General features: G+C 42.8%; 1 protein-coding gene across 1 annotated transcript in view; it reads right to left on the bottom strand.

The window, feature by feature from the left end:
* Positions 1-22,845, bottom strand: part of Bmper (BMP binding endothelial regulator) — a 243,434-nt gene that overhangs the window by 180,549 nt on the left and 40,040 nt on the right. Inside the window, exons 4-5 of the mRNA XM_051156089.1 lie at positions 3,897-3,979; positions 71-161 (exon numbers count right to left, since the gene is read on the bottom strand). Of these exons, the coding sequence (XP_051012046.1) occupies positions 71-161; positions 3,897-3,979 (174 nt within the window). The remainder of the gene's footprint in view (positions 1-70; positions 162-3,896; positions 3,980-22,845) is intronic.

Below are 22,845 nucleotides of genomic sequence, written 5' to 3'. Positions count from 1 at the left end.
AGAACACAGCATCCTCAACAGCGCTGTGCTGCACCAGGAAGCCAAGTAGCTTCCCTTCCTGGAGCATTACCTGGACAGGTACGGCAGCAGGCTCCTGGATGCTCTGAGGGGTTTTTACAATGAACAACACAGCGTACCTCAGACTCTGTGACAACGCCCTCCTGAAAAACAGAATGTCACTTCAGTTAGTCCTTTAGGAAAGTAGTCAATACACGGGGCAAACCCAAACCCCATCCCAAGTGCAAGGCTGGCTGTCGGAGCTGGAAGGCACTGATACAGATGAGGCAAGATCCAGGCCACCAGAATGGATGCTTTGGACCTTGATTTGCATGTCCTGTCACCTGTTATTTGTCCCTTCCTTGTACTTTGGCTTTGGTCTTGTGCTGACAGTGGGCATCTGACAGTCCTGGCTGGCCACTCATAACTGTGCTAAGTTATCAGTAATAACTGGGTTTCCTAACACTGTTGCTATGCTGACAGCCATTAACTACAGACATAGAGGGGACTCAGAACACCCAGACTTGTGTCCAGAAAAAACGCCAAGTCCAGAAAAAAAATCCTTACCACCTTCCAGGGAAACAGTCGCCAGCTCTACAATCTTGTAAGGGCCATTTGGCCTCAGGTAGAACCTGGAACTCAGTCTCCTCCAGTAGTGAGTGAGAAGAATAAAGAAAATTATTTCTAAGTTCACCTCAAGAATGCCAAAATAGATAGTGTAAGTTCAAACGGTGAACTCAAGAGACGATCGCCAACTCGTCTGGGTTCTATTATATCTAAATGATGAGTGACACTTCCGGGTTCTTTTATGAAATGGGATCTCAAGTATCCCAAGCTGGTCTGGAAGTGGCAGAGGATAACCTTGAATTTCTGATTGTCCTGCCTCAACCTCTGAGTGCTGGGATCACAGGTGCACATGTACCACCAAGACAAGTTTTAGGGGAAATAGTTTTCAAGATTAATTTTAAGGGTCAGTCGTTGTTGAGTTCCCTCCATATTCTCCATCTGCTTTTTCTAAGTGAATTCATATTCTTTTTGAAGTCAGTTTGATTTGGGTTCGAATCGAGAGCAGCACAGACCGAAGGTAGATAACACAGTCTCACAACAAAGCCGTCTTCTTCCATGAGCCCGCCCCATAGCATCTACCTTAACAAGGGCCACTGTAGCCTAAAGGTTTCCACATCATGCCTGGCTTGGGGATGTCACTACTAGAATTTATTACAGCTTTTATTGCATTTAGGGAGGGGGATCCCCCAAATGCTGGTCATAGACACTAAAAACATCTTCTTAAAGCTCTGTAGCTGAAGCAAGGCCCTGAGCTAGAGTCAATCTTCCTTCAGCAGCTGCTGTCCAAACGAGGACCACAGGATAATTCTCAGCATGAAGTTCTCATGTGAGCTCCAGAGTTTTCTCTTCTAGTTAAGGAATCAAAAGCGGGTAAAAATGTAAGGTTTCCATCATCAAACTCCTCTGGCACAGAATATAAGAAAATGCGTAGAATTTGACGCAAATGGAAACAGACCAGGTCATAAGACCTGTTGTCACCTGTCTGGTACCTACTTGTACCCACTCATGCTGACATTTGCTAGGATATGTTAATGAGTCTCTCTCTGCTTACCACCTCCCAGACAGTTCTATTCCCTTTGTGCTGTGGGGAGGCGAGTGCAGTGACTCTTGTCACTGATTTTTGTCCCCTGGAGAGAAGGAAGTGGGAGGCAGGAGCAAGACGATGCCTGCTGCGAGCCCATCCCAGAAGTGTGTCGCCCTGCTTGTTGGGTAAAAGGGCATAAGGGGTGTCGATGAGGAGAAAGCATGGAAGGTGAGATTCATCTTCGGCAGGGAACACCGCCTCCAAATCTTCTGCAGGATCCTGCATTGGAGCATTTCCTCACTTCCATCTCACCCATCCTCTTTGGACTCCCCTGATAGGCAGGATGATAGGCAATAGTCCACACTCTTCATGATAGACAGAAGCCCCCAAATAAAGGCTTCCGTTTAATTTAAAGGCTCTCCTCAATCGTTCAAAGTAGGGATGTTGGCTCTCATCTAAGCAACTTGAGGATTTGTAAGACCTCAGGATTCTGTGCATAGCGTTATTTAGGACTCCTGAACACACATTATTAGCTTTTTTTTTTTTTTCAAACAAGCACTGTAGCCAAGACTTCCAGAAGCCCCCAGCAAAGACGAGACATTTCATTGATGAAGGAGCAGGGCAGAGCTGGAAATGTTGACAGGGATGTGGACTTTGATGTTATTAAAACGCATTGCTCTTATCTCTATGTGACTTGAGTCTGACTAAGTTGACAAGCAAAAGTAAACTTAGGGCACACGTGGTGGTGCACACCTTTAATCCCAGCACTAGGGAGGCAGAAACAGATGATCTCTGTGATTTCAAGGCCAGCCTGGTCTACAACGCAAGTCTAGGACAGACAAGGCTACACAGAGAAACCCTGTCTCAAAAAAGGGGAAAAAAAAGGAAACTTAGTATTTATTGATTCCATTTATATCTTTTTTACCTACTGCTTATTTCACAAATGGCTTACCACACAAAGAACCCAAACAGGAAAAAAAAAGAAAAAAGAAAAGAAAAATAAATAAATAACTGAAGGTCTAATGATTGAGTGCCAATTGTATAATAAAACCCACAAAATAATAAAACCAATACATGGCTTCTTAAAATTTAGATTTCAGGAGAAAAATGTCAACATCTCGGAGATAAGATTTGAGACAAATATCTAATATTATACTCACATTTCAGTCTCCTTTGACTATTAACACATATACTGAGAGGTGTAGCGGGTTTGGAATAAAGTAGCTTAACAGCACCCTCCCCATAAATAATAAATTTGAAGTTATTTAAATCTAGATGAACAGTACCTCTTTTGAGGAGAAGAGATGTACATTTACTGAGAAAAAGTGAGGAAGAACTCCAGAGAGTGGGAATGGCTTCAAGAGAAGAATATTCTACCATTATTATATATATTATTTAATTTTCTGTGTGTACGTGTGCATGACATGGGGCGGGGGGGGGGGGTGCTATGTGCAGGTGTGGAGGCCTGAGCACAATTTGGAGTCTAGTCTCTCATTCTGCCTTAGTGTGGGTTCTGAGGATTGAATTCTGGCCAGGAGGCTTGCAGGAGCACACACCCCATTTCCTTCTGAGCTACTTTACCAGCCCCTGGCTGCTATTTTTCAGCACAATATTTCTATAGAATAGGGGAAGAAGCTCAAGAATTCCAGCTGTCTGTTTCCTCTTTGGTTCACCTGACTGGGTTGGATGCTACAGGATTACAGCCATGCTCAGCAGGCACTCATTTTGGAATTACACAAAAACAACAGCAGCGGGCTCCCTAGTTGTTGAACCTGTGGTTCTTACACTGGTCAGGTTGAAATCACTGAACTGCCGTGCATTAGTTATTTCATTTGAATACAGGTCACAGGTTGGCTCCTGCTCACAGGAAAATGTACCTTACCTAAAAGTTCCTCTTTTCTGCTAACATTACAGTGGTTCTCAACCTGTGGGCCACAACCCCTTTGGGGATTTAATAACTTTTTCGTAGGGGTCACCTAAGACCATCGGAAAACAGAGGTTTACATAATGATTCATAATAGGAGCAAATTTCACAAGAAGACATGAGCTCCCCCAAGAACATAGGCACCTTTTGGGAACTGCCCCAGCTTTGTGGTAATGATGCTGGGCAATTCTGCTATGTGTTCCTAGAAAGAAGTCCTGTTTAGTACCTACCCTGTACCTGTCTCAATCTGGCTACTCTCATAGCAAATACATACAAGGATAGAGCTTCTCTCCGCGTCCCCCAACCTCCTTCTCGTCTTTAGAAGACTCATTCTATTTTGTGTGAAAGTGGCATCTGAGGAGGAGTAAAGTAGTTGGATTGTACCTGGCACTGGCGCAGGACGCATGGCTCAGTTGGGCTTTGCCATTTGGAAGAGCTGTTGTAGGTTCTTCCTTCATGGGTACAACCTAGACAGGAAGAGATAAGGCCAAGAATGAATGTGGCTACTTTCTCTTTGGGGCAGAAGTCATACTTGTCATGTAAGCCAAGGCTAGCTCCTTGGCAATGTGTTTTATGCTAGGCATAAAATCACATTAAAATGTTCACTACTGAATCCACTAATATCACAGATTTATTTTCAGGTAGAAAACCATATCAACTCTCTTGGCCAAAATATATAAAATTATTATGTATTTATATTTAATAAAATAGAATACCATATCTAAAAAATACTACAATGAAAGAGATTATAAGAATTCAGGAGTTGCTGAAGTATAAAATGTGGTGGGAAATATGGGTGTTAATTAAAATATAGAGATTGATTACAAAATTCTAGTAGCTACAACCTTCACTAGATCAAACTTTCCAAGGCGTACTTCCAACCTCATTCAAAGAGCTATGTGCCTTTCTGTTTCACTTCTCTTTTATTCTTGGGTAGTAAACTTAGACAAATCTGAAATTACTAACTCATGGGATCATACATGCTGAGATAATAGGCAAAGTAAAATTCATACTAATTTGTTGGTTAGAGATTAGAGATTCTCAAAGAGAGAACGGTTTGTCTTTAGTCCTGGGGGAGAGGCCAAAGAAGTAACTGAAAGATATAACTCGCCCAATCTAGATTCAGTGCTTACTGGCTGCGGAGCTATGGCCTACTCTTTGTCATAAGAAGCGTCTGGATACACCTATTGTTGCTGCCACATTAGAAGCCCACCAGACAGACAGATTGGCCAAAATGCATAGAAGGGAGAATGTATAACAAAAGACGCTTGTGACAAAATAGAAGGGCTGTCCCTCCACGACAGAGCTGGACCCCGAATGCCCAGTCAACCTCAACTACACCAGCTGCTCTTTCTTGTTCAAGACGGAAGGACTCAACTTCCATGAGTCCTTTCACACAGCACCATGGCAAAATGTTCTTAATTCATAGTAACAGAATAATAAAGGGCTTGTGGAATTTCCAACAGATGTTTTCATAAACTCAGGGTCCTGATCTGAATTTCCAGCCTCGTGAATGATTGAGAAAGCCTAGTAATCCTTTGCTCTCTGGTGCCTACACATCAAATGACTAACGTGCACAGCTGATTGGAAACATATCTGGGAAATGCTTTCACTATATATTTTTTAATTTCCTTTGCATGAAGTGTTACAGAGATAAACTGTTCAACCACAGGAACCTTTAGCACACTACAAATACTTAGGCCAAACCAAGGATGAATACAGTAAATTTTCAACAACGAAAAGCAATATAAAATGATTTGGGCTAGCATAAATCTAACTGAGCAAATGCACTCAGGAGTGACGTGCCATGTGCCTGTCTGATCTACTAACGCAGACTTGTTTGGATAATAAATAACTTGTTCCAAGTGATGGAGGCAGGGAAATCAGAGAACCAAATCCCATTCATGCTAAATTCAAGCAAATACAAAACGCCTGCCAAGTCGGCCAGTCCAGTGGAGTTCCTGGGTGTGTTATGTATTTTCATCATGTTGGTTAAAAAAAACATAAAGACAGGGTGACTGTTCGCTACTAATAGGGCAAGCGGTTATCTTGCCTTTTTACACAGAGGGAAGAAACCTGGTAGAAAGGTCGCACAGGCTTAGGAGAAGGTGCAGGCCAGCAACCGCCACAAGCAATGCCAGGCCATGTGCAGAGAACTCCCAGGAGGAGAGAGCGCAAGGCTGCACAGAGCATTCTACTCTGCACAGGATGGACGCATCAGAACAAGCTGTCCACAGTACAGGGAACACAACACTGTCTTTGGCTTCAGAAAACTCTGTTGGGAGACTGGTTTCTCCACTGTTCTTGGATACGGAAGGGAAACTGGGCAATAACATTAGGAAATCCGACCAAAGTCAGATTGCTAGACCCGTTGGTTAACTTCCCTGTTAACATGTCAGTCTACAGTGCCCAAGTCCACACAATAGATTTCTCTGGGTGATGGATGATGTTGGTTGATCCGAGTAGGCTCGGAAAACATCTGAGAAGTCTCTGTAGCTAATGTAACCCACACAATTTTCTTCTTCACATACTCTCACTAGCACCAACTGGCTACAGCAACTCCAGCACACTGGCATTAGATATGCCATTTCACAGGCTCAAGAGAGTCTCGGGGATGGGATTATGAAAGACAAGATATTGTTATTGCTCCAGGTCTAAGATTAACATGTTTTCTCAGAGCAAAATGTCAGTGAGCTATGTGAGTACTCCCAGAGAACCTTAGTGTTATCCAAAAATAAATGATCTCCTCCTGAAAAAAAAAATTCTAGAACAAGTTCTATCTGGCACACAATTCGTGCTAATAAAAGAGAAACTGGGCATTCTCTTGACCACCACCAACTTTAAAGTTCATGAGCTGAATTGTACTGTTTCTTACTATACAGAAAAGGACGACAGTGAAAAGTCCCATCACATTTCCAGAAAAACTCCTCTATTGCCCTTAGTGAAAGAACACTTTGTTTGGCGTCCGATTCAGACCAACACTTCTATAAAACACAATAACAATGACTTATCAGAACAATTATGTTTTAAAAAACTACACACTATGTGAGCTTACTTTTGAAATTGTTACATGTAAAAGGCATAGAATCCTTCTCTTTGGTCAATGTTTCCCATGGCTGACTCTGTTCACGGTATTGTGGAGCAGCGTTGTTGTCTATGGAGCACTGGGGACCTGCAGCACATGCTCTGAGCGTTATTGGAAAATATTCCATGAGTGTAGGGAGCAAACAAAAGGAACTATACAAACTACTAAAGCTCCTGTATTTAGAACTGGAGGCAAACTTACAGCTAATACAGCTTCTCTCATTCGTCTTTCAGATGAGAAAATGTACACAGAAAGTCTGAAGTCCCTACTCTAAGTTAGAAGCAGCTCAGGGTGAAATGAACCAAAATCCAGGTTCCAGGTGAAACCCACATTATCAAGACCCACGTTTAAACTTTTTGTAATATTCTGCACCAGGGAATTAATTGCCCAGGAAAAGAGAAAAGTAAATGTTCTTCTTAAAAAATTAAGTGGTAATTGGTAATCGATTCAGTCGCTAAATGAAAGAGCAAGTGAAGTTGGTAGAAGGGTGTGGGGAAATACAAAGAAGGCAAGAAACTAGCTTTTCTCTTTCTTCTAATGCATTTATAAGAATTTCTGAGAAGGAAATTTGTAAACATCCTTTAGTTTTCTGCAAATAATGAACCGTTTTTGAGGTACCAAAAGTCTTTGACTAGAAACACCAGGGCTCCAGCAGGAGGATGTAGTTATTTTCTGATAAAATCACTACAACACATTAAGCCAGCCGTCCTTCCTCTCCCCCATCCCTGTCCAGGGGAACTCTGGCAACGTCAGGAGCTTGATTGCTACAGTGGGAAATGGCAGAGGCTGCAGGTGTCTTAGGGACACAGACAGAAGAGACAGCTGAACACTCGCAGGGAGCAACATAGAATTAACCAAGACAAAGGCCAACTATACCAAGGTTAGGGACCCTCAGGGTAAACATTCATGCACATAGCCTGTGTTCTCTATGCGTAAAATGTATAAAGTGAGCATCACTCAGCATCCCTGACCTGTGGGTGGTGAGTCCCAAAAGAGCATTGGGAAATAAAGATATTTACATTATGACTCATAACAGTAGCAAGATCACAGGAAATAGCAATGAAAATAACATTAAGGTTGGGGGGGTCACCACAACACGAAGAGTGCAGCATTAGGAAGCCTGAGAACCTCTGGCCTAACTGCCCACTTTCCTTTTAGATGTGTTTTTAGCTCTTGAAATAAACTTCATAGTATTTTCCTTCCTCACACAGACTTTCATAAGGAGCTTCTGCCTAGTCACCCAGGCAACTCGGAGCACACTCGGCCATGGAAACAGGAAGGACAAAAATTAATTAAACCCACAGTGAGGCAATAAAACTCTTTTTTCATATTAGTTGCAACCTTTTTCAGCAGCCACACTGTTTCAAGGGAGAGAGAATACCACACATTTTCATCATGGTTATTAAACTAGCTATTAAACGTCACCAAGACTGTAAAATAATGACACTGGCCTTGTAAGGAGCCAGGCACCGTTACTGGTTTCTCCTTTGTCGAGATTCTTCTTACTTTCCATGTTGATTCTGAGCAGAGTGCCAGGCTTTACCACTGATGTTACTATCCCCTGGTACTTTAAGGACTTCCCTGTTTCTGTTTGTCTGTCTGTCCGTCCATCCACATCTCTCTCTCTCTCTCTCTCTCTCTCTCTCTCTCTCTCTCTCTCTCTCTCTCTCTCTCTCTCTCTCTCTCTCCCCCCTCTCTCTCATTCCTAGAACTCTGCAGAGGTTCTAGGGCTGCCGGACTTCCTTGCAGATATCCCTCCCTGTGCGACACTCACTGTATTTTCCTTCCTGGGAAACCCAGTTCTCAACTGTTCCTTCGCCCACCCCCCGGAAGACACACAGACCATTCAAGAGTTGAGCTCATGGCATCTTGGGAACCATTCTTAAAACTCACCTGCATAAAGTCTGCTTCTCTGCTCTCTCAACATGCACAGTGGTAGTCCCAGGGTTTTGGCAACATTTTACATGTAGCAAGTACTTAATGATAAGCATTTTATTTAAGTGATAGGGAACAGCATGCACCTATATACAGCTATTCTTACTAACGACAGAAATAGAATACAGCAAAGGTGACATTCTTCAGGCGCCCTGTCTCCTGAGGCTCTTAGGCATATGGACCCCATTAAATTTACTTCCAGAAAAGCAAAGTTCTCGTGGATTAACTCAGATGACTTACTTAATTTTCAAATAATGTTGCCTTTTCTTCCCCAAATCTACTTTGGCTTCACAAATTCTTGGTTTATTCTTAGGTTGTTTTGTTGTTGTTGTTGTTGTTGTTGTTGTTGTTTATTTGTTTACTTGACTTTTGGTTTGTTTGTTAAGTGCTTTGTCAGGTTTAAATTAAACCAGACTTGGGGTCTCAGAAGTCACTTCTTACTAGGTGGCAGAAGGAAAGAGTGCAGACAGACCTGCCATTCTTTGCTGTTCCTGGTCTCCAACAGGGCACCCCCACCCTTGGTCTTGGTCAATAAGCCCCAAATGACCCCAGTCCAATACAATTTTTTTTAATGAGCCACTTTTCAGAACTTCTCCAGAAACATATGGGAGTATAGTCAGAGGGATAAAGCATAAAGTCTAACTGGCCATTCAAGGGCTTAAATTGTGTCCTTAAGAGTTCATTTAACCCAGGTTTTATTACTCTTCAAGGCCGTACCTGCATGAATCCTGCAGGCAATTTTGCGTGTTTTTTGTGGCTAATGGGAATTTTATGGCCAAGCCATTTCCTTCATCCCAAGAGAAGAAGTCAGACTCACTAACTGAGTTCCTAAAGAATGCAGTGTGCCCCTCACATAGCACTCTTCTTGTAGCTTTTCTGTTTTGCATCCCCACCAGGAACTCAATGTATGACCTACGTAAATGACAATACAATAAAAATGGGGTGAGCTATCTTACTTAACTTGTGATGGTTGCATGAACGCGATGTCAAATACACAGAAATATCCTATGAGTATCAGATCCAAATCCATCACATTTCACTCCCACATCACCTGACCTATGTGATTATTAAAGACTGACAGGTGAGGAAATTTGGCTGACTGCCATGACTTCGTAGAATTATATCAATCCAACATCTGGCCTTGACAGTCTATGAACAACAAATAAATTGGGATTCTACTCAATAAAATATACTTTGGAACTCTCAATATAAATTATAACAGGAAAGAAGGTATGTGGTGTGTTAAGGGAAGAAAACAGTAGCGATCTCTGCTCACATGAGCCTTACCACCTATCCTTGCATTTGACATGTTCTGACCATAAATATGTCTACCTACAGCATGTTTTTCTGTGCTCGGTGGCACTGTAGCAGGCACCCCAGCATCAGCACCCCAACATCAGCAGTGGTAGGAGAGGAAGACGTGCCATTCATGCTAAGCACAGACAGAGGAAGAGACACAGTCATACCCAAGAGTCTGTCCTACAAAGCCGTCCAACTAACTTTCCAATATGGGTAGGAAAGTGTCCTTAGAGACCATTCCAAAGATGAGTGTTTTGTTTGTTTGTTTGTTTGTTTGTTTGTTTAATATAAAGTTGTATGAAAACCTCTTCCAAGAGAAAAAAATGAATGGTGAAAATTCATCCCTCTATGTGACTATGACAAATGTGGCATTGTGCTTCAAGTTTCCACCTGGGAATAATTCTTAGCATAGAAAGCACTCCTGGAGAGACAACAGTTTAGTTTAGTCCATGTTTAACCATGAACTGGACTTCGTGCCAGTCAAACAGCCACTCTTTATCTCTCACCGTGAAACCAGGACCCATGACCTCACTGGGCTGCTGTGCACTCTGAAGCTCAGAAAGTGGTACCCAATGACGATCTGGGGAAGACTGCACACGGCACCTTTCAAGGGCATTCTGAAGAGATGCTCTAGGATAGCTGAAGGCTGGCATGGTGAGGCAAAACGCAGACTTCATGGCCAGGATGTCCAGAGCGTACCTTTGTGCATTTGTCTTTAAACTCTGTTCTAAATACCTTCTATGTTCGGCCACCACTCATGCCACACTGGGGTTCTTTCAACATCAGAAAACAACGAATACTAAGAGTTCAGAGGACCAAATTCAAACGCCTGTGGTTTGGTTCATGTGCTTTTTCAAGAGGGTAAGTGTTTTACAATTTGGGGTATATGATGTCATGCTATGAAAATAAATTGTGTGAATATAGTCAAAAGGTGGAAACAGAAATCCTCAGTTTCCCAAATTAATTTCAAAGAAATTAATTAATACCACTGTTTTGATGAATGTAAAGAAGAAACAATTCTCACACACACACACATACATACATACACACACACACATACATACACACACACACATACATACACACACACATACATACACACACACATACATACACACACACACATACATACACACACACACACATCAAATAGCACATGTGTGACTGCCGTGCTTGAATTTTATATGATGTACCTTTATGGTTCATTAAATGGGCTTTTCAGGACTTAATGAGAGAAAAGAAGTTGTTCAAAAATCACCCAATACTCCCTACAGGACTTTATATTTTACTTTTAACTAACCAGTAGTTTGACCAGAAGGTGCAAACACACAGTGAGGTGTAAATACTTTGTGTAATGATAGTAAGACATCAAAACCAGGACACTGATGTCCATACAGCTCATCCACGGGTCACCAATTTTTACATAAATGTAGCGTGTGCGCATTCCTGCAACCAACCAGCTTACAGAACTGTGCTAACACCACCCAGCTCCCTTGGACTGGTAATTTACAGCCATGCTCACTTTGTCTCTTCTTGTGTTCTGATTCCCTGGCAACCACAAACCTATCAAACCTGTCTACAATCTTGCTGTTTGGAAATATTCTATTAAGGGGAGCCTGGCGCGCGCGCGCGCGCGCGCGTGTGTGTGTGTGTGTGTGTGTGTGTGTGTAGTGTACTGTAGTGTAGTGTAGAATGGAGCCTCTGAGACTGGAGACGCCCTTGAAGAATCTCTTTTAGCTGCATACAGGTTGTTGGGACAAGACACTATTCCTTTTCATCTTCCCTAGCAATGACGCACCACAGACTGCACGAACATTCACCCACAGAAGCACACCTGGGCTCTTTTATTCATTTATTGTTAACTTGTTCGACTGCTCTTGTTTTACTTTTTGCTCATAACGAACAAGGCTACTGTGCACATTTGTGCTCAGGATTTTGCTTGAGCACAGGTCTTCATTTTCAAGAGAGAAATGTTCAAGAAAGTACTACCTGCCCAAATAGCAAGCGTATGCCCAGTTTTATGAGGGACTACTCAGTATGACTGAACCACTTGACAGCTTTCCAGCAGTAATATGAGATTTTCCACCTCTTAACCATCACGTGGCATTTACACATATGTTTCATCTACTTTTGTATGCGAGTAGCACTGTCGCACTGTGAGGTGGCTTTCGTTTTCCTGTTGGCTGATAATGTTGACCATCTTTTCGTGTGACTAACTGCCACTGTGCATCCTGCCTCCTGAAATGTCTCAACGGCTTTTGCCTGTTTCCTAACTGTGTTTTGTTGCTGCTATTGTTCGTGTTGTTGCCGTTGTTGCTAATGCCGCCCGCTGCTCATATTGTTGTTGCTGTTGTTGGTGTGCTCAGAAAGTCTCCCACAAAGCTAATGAGCACTCTATTGAGGAGGCCTACCCACACCTCCTGGTTTCCTTTAGGGATGGTGCTTTTGATGTCAAGTCTCAAAACTTTTTGAACAGCACTAGGTTCCAAATATTACTTTTTCTACATGCTTTTTTCTATGCATTTTTCCTTCATAAAATTTTACTGATGGAATTTTCCCATGGTTTAACATGGTAGTTAGACTGTAATAAACATGGCTTTAAATTTTAATATTAAATTTTTCCTTACTATCCAAAGGCATCAAGATTCATTGCAGTAAGTAAAAAAATGTATGTGCTTAATACTTTGAAAAATACTTGTTCTGGCTTTATTTATTTATTTTCATTTCACATGAAATCCTGTGATCAATTTTGACCTAATTTTACTTGCATAATTTATAAGGTTTGGGTCCAGTATATTGGTTGATTGGTTTAACTTATTACCACTTGGGGCTCCCAAACTGCTCCAGCACAAGTGCTGAAAAGGCTGGTTTCTTCCATCAATTTGCTTTGTTTAAATGCAGTTGGGTATATTTGCATGTGTCTGTCTCAGGATTCTACCGTGTGTTTCACTGATCTGTGTGTCTAGCCCTTCCATGAGTTCACACTATATTTCTGTAGCTACATTAGAAGTAGACTGCTTCTTCTTACTTCTTTTTTGCTTTTAAGAATTGTTTCAGCTATTCTAAGTCCTTGACATTTTCCTGTAAATTGTGGAGTAATCTCACATATAATATTCACCTGTTGGACTCATGCTTTTAAATACAACTTGAGGAATTATTCACATGAGGACATTAGGCTTGATGCACACATTACCCCAGTCTTCTACCGTGGGTTACATTCCCTTATGTTTGCCCACATCTCCCGATACCAGGGAACATTGGTAAGAAGCAAAGGATTTAGGGGACCCCTTGGAGGCCTGTAAAAATGCAGAATTCTGAAAAATTAGCTTTCTCTTGTCTGCTACCTCTTTGGCCTGGTCTCCCTTTTGGCAAGTTTGAACTGAGCTGCACTGCTCAAAATGACGTCAAAACTGTGTGGCCAGCAGAGGAGGCTCATCTGATCAAACCTGAGAGTACATGTGCAGAATCCTCTGGAAGGTTGTATGCCCCGCCCCCTGACCTCGTGCTATAAAGTCAGAGAGGGTAATTCTTACCATAATCGAAACACAAGTAGGCAAATACATTCAGAGAGAAAGCTACCCATTCTAGAAACTAGACGAACCTGATAAAGACCTTAAGCTGTGGGCAGGAGCTGTAGAAGAAAAATCATTTCTGAATATGTGGTCACACATCCTTCAGGAGAGGTGAGGAGATGCCTGCACATGCACAGAAACTATGAGTACAAAGTGGTGAGGAAGGAGGCACTGGTGGCAGCTTAGCCAAGCATCTCTGTGGAACCTGAGCCAGGAGATTATGGGTTTTAACTTGTCAACAGTGAGTAACCTCTGGGTTCAAGCATTTCGGGAAGGAGTACTACCCCTGCTTAATATTAGGTACTATTTGCTCTGTAAAATCGTCCATCTTTCTAACAACAATACTCAAGTCTAGCTCCAAGTGCTTACTGTGCATCCTGCTCTTTACCCTACATACCAGATAGAACTAGACGATTATTATCGGCCATGTTTTTTCAGTTATAACATTCTATCTGGCCCTCGTTTACCTGGACTTGTGATATAAAACTACGTCATCTAACCAGGATAACGGGTGTTCCAGGGGCTCCCAAGCCCAAGCACACTAAACACCAGAATGTCTGGAGGTAATAAAGACTGTGGATGCCCAGTGGAAACCACTCAGTGTTATCAGTGGATGGATGGACAAACAAAATGCTGTTCATGTATGCAACCAACTGTCACAAAGCCTGTTGGACAATGGAACAATGATGCCTAGTACAATTTTGAGTGCCTTATACTAAGTAAAATAAACCACACAGAAAAGGACAAAGGATGGCTACTTACGTGAGCCGTCTAAAACAGATAAATTGGTGAAAACCGGATGTATACTAGAGGAGAGCAGAGACTGAGGAAGGAAGAAGGAATGGCTGCTCAATGGGTCAGAGTTCTCAGTGTGGGATGAGAAGGATGCTCTCGGAGCAGGAGGGACTGACAGCCTAGCAGTAGTTTGAGTGCTCACTGCCCTACGCTTCCGCTTGAGACGGGTTGGACAGCTTTAAGTTATACGCCACCAGTCAGGGCTACAAACAGTGTGGGCCCACTCACCAAAGGGGGAAACTGGAGCTCAGCCATTTGAGTATTTCACAAGCTGCGTTCAGCAAGGCTTAGGAAGAAGCGGTTCGTCCAGGGCCTAGTAACCAGAAGTGGCAGAGTCACGGGCAGGTTCCGTCTTCATTTCCAAGCCCAGACCCTTTGTCGTTACATTCTCCAAATAACTGAGTCTTTATGATTTTTCTACACTCCCCAAACTGCAGGCACAGAACGGCTTCGTCTTAATTCCTAAAAATATGAACTATTAGCCCGGCTATTGCGTTCAGCACCTCAGGGTGGCCATGTATGTAAAGGTTTGGGCTTGAGTCTTTGTGCTGCAGTCACAGCCTCTCCAGAGCGGCCTGTCCACAGCTGCCCAAACCCAATACAGCAAAATTCAAAGAGCCCAGACCTTCGGGAGCACCTAGGGGCTGCCCCCTGTGCCCGGCGTTAGCCAGCCGGTGCCTGAGCGTGTCTCCCAATAACCAGCCCTTTAACCACCACACGAAGGGAAACACAGTGAGCTGCTGTGGCATCAGTAACCTCACAGTGAGCAAAGGCGACACGGCAGTTCACCAGCATACCAACACATTCTGCCCACCTTTGTTATCCTATGAGTCCTGCTACACAGCAGCGTCTCTCCCGGGGAGGTCTCTAAAGCAAATGCACATCAGCCAGCGAGAGGTTGGGCCCCAAACGCTAATCTAAAATATGTAACTCTGAAAAAATTAAAATGTGCCAACTTGTAAAAGAGACTGAAAGAGCACAGTCTCTCATTGGAGCCCAGGAGGAATTCTTGCCTTCGCAACCTGATGCTCAAATTTAAACTCCTGTAATACAGATGCCTGCTAATGCTTCTCCACAGTGAGATACACGTCACAGACACCGAAACACTTTCAATGTCCCAGTTGCTAAACCTAGCCAGAAAAAAAATTTTTTTACATCTAGAAAGATATGGTAGGGACTCCTGTGCTTCCTGAATTATGCACCCCAAGTTTCCATTCAACACACCGTGATGAACTCTTTTCAGAATGCTACTCTCCACACAAGATGCCATTAAAAATGTCAGGAGAAACAAAGCTTTGATTCCAAGACTTGTTGATCATGTAAGCGGCCCCACTGTAAAACTGGCAGGGAAAACCACCTTGCAAGGCGGAGCACTTTTCTTTTCCCAATATGTGCATTTCCAGCACTCACAGAACTGTTTTAAGGACACCTACAGAGAATGTCAAGCCAGATGACAGATGCATATTCCATGTGACATTTCAGAGAGGACGTGGATAAGCATACTGAATGAAGTATGAAGAAAATATAAAGCTGGAATCCTAGTCACCTCTTCTGTATAATGAAAAACACGCTGAAAGTCATACTCAGGTTATCATTAAGTGCGTTAGTACTGAACAGAGTGTATATACTATCATAAAAATACATTTAGATTGTGTGGAATTCAATGAAGAAACCTTAAAGATTCAGTGACATGGAGCCAGCCGACTCCCCTTAATCACTCATTCTGAGTTGCCCATTCTTACCCTGTGTCATTTTAGCTCAGTGTTTAGGTGGGTCGGGTAGTACACTAATATGAGGTGTTGGCTCGGGCAGTACCCCATCACGGGATGGGGTTATAAGAGCTACGTACGCTGAGCCGGAAAGACTGCAGTCTCTTCCTGTTCTCACTGTCTCTGCTATTTCCCTTCCTCCTACATCTCGTCACAATGGCCACTGTCTGGCAGGCACACTGGGCAGAGCTGAGGAAAGCAGAAGGCGTGGGAGGTAGAGTCCCTGCCAGCTTAGTGGGAGCCCCAGAAAATAATCACATTACAGTGAGAAGGGAGCAATAGCCAGCTCTACACCGGGTGGCCACGGATGGCCAGGAAATGGTGCCTGGCGTGAGAGCTGCAGAAAAATATCAAGCTAGTCAGGTGACAGGCGTGCAAAGTGAACAGTGTGTGCAAAAATGCCGTGGAGTCAATCAAGCAGAGCACACAGAGGAAAACTAGTGAACGTCTCCTGTCAGGAGCAAAATAGAACTAAATAGTGAGCAGGGCCAGACCAAACCAGCCTTGTGGTCAGGCTCGCTTGCCTGAGCAGAGGGGCGGGAGTGACCAAGGATCAGCGTTTGCCAGGACTGAATCGGCAGTGATCTCTGGACTGCCTTACAGAATGCCCTATGCACCATTCTGCCTGGGTCTCTCCACATGCCTGGGTCCCATGGATTTTGTTCATTTTCATTACCCTATCAGTCCTATTACACCTCAGCCTCTCTCAAAGGAAGGTCTGCATGGTAGTTGTTCTGGGCGTGGCTGGCAACATGCTAACACGGGTGTCAAGATTGCTTTCCCTGGATATGCATCCAGCTTGGGAAATCACTTCATTGAGTGAGGGCTTACATTGGAAAGCAGGGTACATCACCCTAGCTATTAGGGTATGTTACCAGACGGGAGGAGAAAGGGAAGGGGATTACACACCTATAATTAAGTTCCCTGATCACATTAGTTTTCTTTCGTGTGTGTGTGTGTGTGTGTGTGTGTGTGTGTGTGTGTGTGTGTATGTGTGTGTCTGTATGTGTCTGTGTGTGTCTATGTGTGTGTCTATGTGTGTGTGTATATGTCTGTGTGTGTCTGTGTCGTGTGTGTGTGTGTGTGTGTGTGTGTGTGTGTGTGTGTGACCCGTGACCTCATGCACAGTAGACAATCTCCCACGTAGATGTACCCCTAGGCCTCCACTTACTTTTTACTTTGAGACAAGGTCTCACTAGGTGGTCCAGGCTAACTTTAAACTTACCATGTAACCAAGGTAGATATGACCTTTCTATCCTCCTGCCTCAGCCTCCAAGTACCTGCAATTCAGGCCTGAGCCACCAACTCTAGTTTTCTAATCAGTTTTTACTTAATCCACTTGACATTACCTTGAGTGAGCCAGACCTAACAGGCAGGCTTTGTCAGTGAGCCGAGCCTACAAGCCACAGAGATGCTCCACTGCTGGCACTGAAGGAAGCCGTTCCACAGCTGCAAGTGAATTTTGCTGAAAAAACTCACGAGTACAGGAAAGGGCTCTGAGCCTCGGACAGGACCCCAGGCCTGGCTGACACCTAGGCTACAGCATCCCAAGGCCCAGGAACGCACCCTAGAATGTTAACCACGCCACAGTGGGACGATAATGAGTGTGACTTGAGGACACTAAGATCACCATAACCAGGTTTGCATCGATAGAAAATTAATCCTTTGGGCGTTCACGGAAGTCATCTTTGTCAGGCTGCCTGTAGCTAGAGAGGATGTCTGTGCTCTGATGACACTCTTTTCACAGAAGATAGTAGGGAGACTCTTCCCTGAGGAATGTCCTCAGCTTGGTCCACTCTAGAAAGGTGAAGCCAGATGCCCCTGACATCATACGAGCTTTAGAACGCTAATCTCCTAACTTAAAGGCAACCCCAGGCTCTCCAGGAAAATCCTCCAAAACCTGAAAAAGGACCGAGAAAATGGACTGAGACAAATATAACAAAGATAACTGATCTCTGCCTTAAGCTCCTTTGCCAATCTTAACAGCAAAAGCAGATTTCCGTAAAGTATGATCTTAATGTGGACAAGGTCCTTTTAAACAAATAAGGTCATGTTTAGTTAAATGCCAAAATACGCTGGCTTATTTTACAGGTAAATAGTCTACGAATTACAACATTGTATACATCTTTTTTCAGTTAGGGAGAAACAAGAGGGAAAGAAACCTTTAGTTTGTTTTTTGATTTTTATTTTTTGTGTTTTGTTGTTGCCATTGTTGCTTTTGTTTGTTTGTCGGTTTGTTTTGTGTGTGTTGTTTTGTTCTTGTCTTTAAAAAAGCACGGCAAAGCCTACTCATATCTCTGAAGCTGCACAGATAAAGTGAGTTCTACTCACAGGTGAATATATACATACACACACACACACACACACACACACACACACACACACACACACACACACACACGCCCAGAAAGCACACAGCACGCATTTCCTGCAGCTCCAAATCACAGTGAAGATTATGGCATTGAAAGCTGGAAAGCTCAAAATGGCGGAGAGACAATACAGTGTCCCCAAGATGTTTTAAGTAACAGGTAGAATGTAAACTGTAAATAGCCGGAAGTGAAGAGAACTCTATATGGCTAGACATCACATGCACACACAGACACACACACACACGCCACAGAGGCTAGCTGCCAAGAATCTGGTAACAGATCGCCTCCAGGAAAAAATACAAAATAGTAGGATCAGGAATGGGAGTGAAACATGCTTTATTTTACACAAACTTATGAACTTTTAATTCTCTGAGTACATTTTATTAAACATTTTTGAGCTGGACCTGCTAGTGTATGTCTATGGTCTTGCTGTCAGAGAAGTAAGAGATTGGCCTGAATCTACGAGTTCAAGACCTGCCTGAGGAACATGACAAAATGCCACCTTAAGAAAACAACAGCTATGAAACCAGACACATTCATATAAAACTCATCTAAATTTTTTCCCTAGAACATCACAATAATAGTAAAAAATTACAGCTATGTTATTATTATTATTATTAAGGACTGCCACAGCAGGCCAGTTACTGACAGTAATCCATTGCTTCTTAAGCCACAAATTATTTTCAGTCACTTCCACAAAGCTGCTCTACTCACAGACTTCTTTTAAAATTACAGGTCCATCTTAGCCATAAAGGCCAAGAAGGGAGAGTCCACCAGAAAGACAAAGAGCTGCCAACCATCCATGACTCTTACCTGACAGGAAATGAGATACAGCCCTTGACATCTGGATCCCTTTAATAAGCACTGTCAGAGCTCTATCCAGTAATTTAGAATCACTGCACCTCAGGCCCAGTACAGCATCATTTACAAAAACCCAAGACTGAGGTTAGCCTTTTCTTCTAATTCTTTCTCAAATTCATCCACAGCAGAGTTTGAATAACTGGGAGACAGACCTTTGACCCAAAAGTAGGCCCTTCCTTTCGAGTGTATAAAACCTGGAGCAAGCAGTGTCTAGGTGGATCACACACTGACTACCTGACAAATTGGTCACATCAGGGTGGAAGGAAAGCAGAAGATGGGTGAAGGGTGACTGCTATTTGTTTAGGGAACAGTCAACACACGGCACTGATTGCCAAGAGAAGTTCGGCTAGAAGGAAACAGCCTTACACATAGCCTGCACTATTTGAATAGCAGCCTATAACCAACAGTGTTCAAGCTACTGCTACTGTTCACGATCTTCATTGGCTCTTACTGGTGACCAGTCTATCTACACAAGTGAGCACAGTTCCCTTATCATCCCCATGGAAGGCAGCATTCTTACTTAGCAGAGCCTTGGGAGGGTTGGCTTGAGGTTCGGTGCTCTATTTCCTCCCGTCCGTCTTAGCTACTGTTACTGCTGCTATGATGAAGCATCATGACCAAAAGCAAGTTGGGGAGGAAAAGATTTATTCAGCTTACATGTCCATATTGCTGCTCATCATCAGTGGAATTCAGGACAGGAACTCAAACAAGGCAGGAGCCTGGAGGAAGGAAATGATGCAGAGGCCGTGGAGGGGTCCTACATACTGGCTTGCCCATCATTGTTTGCTCAGCCTGCTTTCTTGTAGAACTCAGGACCATCAGACCACGGATGGCACCACCCATGGTGGCTGGGCCCTCCCCTGTCAATCACCAATTAAGAAAATGCAGTCTTGTCCACAGGCCAATTCTCAATTGAGGTTTGTGTTAACATAAAAAATATCCAGCATACTTTCCATAAGATATGTTTCAATCAAATATAAAAGTTTAAAAAATGGAATCCATGGCCTACAACCCACCACCAAGACAAAGCCCAAAGGAACCAAAGGTCAGATTGTAGAAAATAAACACCACTTGACAAATGATCCACTATTTCTTTTCTATCTTTCATCAAAGCATGTGGACAATTGATATTTCCTGTGTAATATGAAGAAAGATGGAACTTGACCTATAAAGTTTGAGATACACCTTATTTATTTATGATTGCCTAACATATATTCAGATAACAGATACTTTATTGTTCATGAAAGAACCCCAAATTAAAGGGTGATTTCAGTCCAAGTAAATATGGAAAAGCTGCCAAAACCATGTGCCTGACTTCCAGTGATCTCATCTGTTTTCATCAAACAATACTGAGCTTTCTCAAATTAGGTTAATCTTTTGCCTAGTTATTAGGTTATTTGGATACAAATTTATAACCATTATTAGTAAAAAGAAAAACAATCTTGAGAGTATGCTAAAATGCATGCTTGAAAAGAATTAGCTCTAATCTATTTACTTTTGCTTTAGGGACTATTCTGGGTTCATAAAAGTTAGGAACAATCAGTTAAAAGCATCCTTTGTAACTAGTTGGCTTGTGGCTGGGTAACACCATTGAGTTAAAGAATAAATGGAAGATCTGATCAAGATGATCAGAGTAAGTAGGGCTCTTGAGTGCATGAAGTCACAAACACATAATGGCAAAGCCTTTCTGAGGAGACTTTTGGAGGAAGGAATGGTCACATTTGTGCCCTCTAGCAGACCTACTCACCCACTTCCCGTTCTATATTAGCATCCTTCTCAGAGGAAAATAGCTCCAAATTAAGATAAGACTGAGTCACATTATTGTCTGGCCTTTCCCTTCCCCAAGTAAACAACAAACAAGAACTTATTCTAAGTCAGCAGCGATTCAGTGGGCCTGAAGTGAAGCCTGAGGACAGGTGTTTTAACATAGTCAGTCTTGGGTGATCTGGGGCAAGAATAATTTTCAGGAACTATTCCATGCCTTTGTGTAGACCTTAACCATCAGGAGGGAGCCTTTCACAGACTAGGCCCTGTGGTTGTCACTAATTCCTTCTTGTTTACAAAGATGCATTGCCTATTCTACAATAGATCCACAGGCATGTGCCTGGATCCCTTGTCCAACAAATGTCCCTTTCCTTTCCTGTTCCCTTGCCGGCCACTCTGAGTTGTCCTCCCCACCACCTGGCATTGGAGGCATGAACATCCTTTGATTTCCCTTTAGAAAAATCACACCAAGGCAACTGTGTGATTTAACTTGTTGAGGTTCTCAGACCAATGAATAAATAAATAAATATAAGAAATCACCTCACTACTGTGAAGACTGCTTGTCAAGCAATAACATCCTACTCTAGTGTCCAGTAATGAGGGAAAACAAGTGCCACTGGCACTTCCTGGAAGATAAGAAATAAAGGGAGTTCTTAAAGTTCACCAGGTAACCACACCTCAAAAGATGTCCACAACTGTTATGGGCCATGGGGCAAAAGCTCTTAGAAGAAGCAAGCAGGGAACTTTTCAGGACAAAACGATCAATGTATCCATAATGAATTTTCCCTGTGAGAATGATGACATCACTGAGGAAACTGAGTATCTGATCATCCCCTGGCCTCTAGCAAGGGATAACAATCACTCTTAAAGACCCATGGAGAAGGGGCAGGGCCATAGAGGCCAACATACAAACATCAACATCTACAATTATTGGAAAAGGAATAAAACTAAGCTTTGCAAGACTACAAATGAACTATACATCTTAATAATAGAAGTGGCTCAAACACATGAAGAGCAAGTAAAATAAAATATAAACATAGGCATAAAGATCTAGGACAGTACATGTCCTAGACAGTACAGTGTTTTGGTAGTTTGGATGAGAATGATCCCTATAGGCTCAGACATTTGAATGTTTCCATCCCAGTTGGTGGAACTATTTAAGAAGGATTAAGAGGTGTTGCCAGTTATAGGAATAACAGCAGGCAGAATACCTCTTTCTTCAATAGCCTGTATGCTACTCTTAGCTAGTTCTAGAACTATACTTCTGTATCCATGAAAACAGCGTATCTCCATCCCTCATCACTTAGGGACAAACAGATCACCAATTCAGAGGGAAATACCTGGCCTTCTCCTAAGCCATGTAGTACCATCTACCATAGTAGATCCTATACACACCTCCCCGGGCCTGGATTCCCAGGTAACTGTCTTCAAAGCACTACAAGACATGCACACAGCAGGCCTCACACGTTGACTCCCTGGCTGCTTGGAAAAGTTGAAATTCTGAACATTTAGAAGAAGGGAGATGTTAGATGAATCATTGTTTATCAATTCCACATTATCCATGCAGCAACTGAGAAGCCATGAACTGGTCTGGGGAAATTCCTCAATAATCATATCATCCAGGTATTGAAAGCAAATTGCACTGGAGTGTGTATGTACTATATTCCATTTCTGTACAAGAAAAGTGCACATGCAGAATTATGTCACAAAAACCTGCATACATGCTATGATGGTCATAAGAAATTGATAACAGAGAGAAGAAGAAGAAGAAGAAGAAGAAGAAGAAGGAGGAGGAGGAGGAGGAGGAGGAGGAGGAGGAGAAGAATAAGGAGAAGAAGAAGAAGAAGAAGAAGAAGAAGAAGAAGAAGAAGAAGAAGAAGAAGA

Source organism: Acomys russatus, chromosome 14, assembly GCF_903995435.1.
Source record: "Acomys russatus chromosome 14, mAcoRus1.1, whole genome shotgun sequence".
NCBI lineage: Eukaryota > Metazoa > Chordata > Mammalia > Rodentia > Muridae > Acomys > Acomys russatus.
The sequence above is the reverse complement of the archived record's forward strand: the minus strand, read 5'-3'. Positions and strand labels throughout refer to the sequence as shown.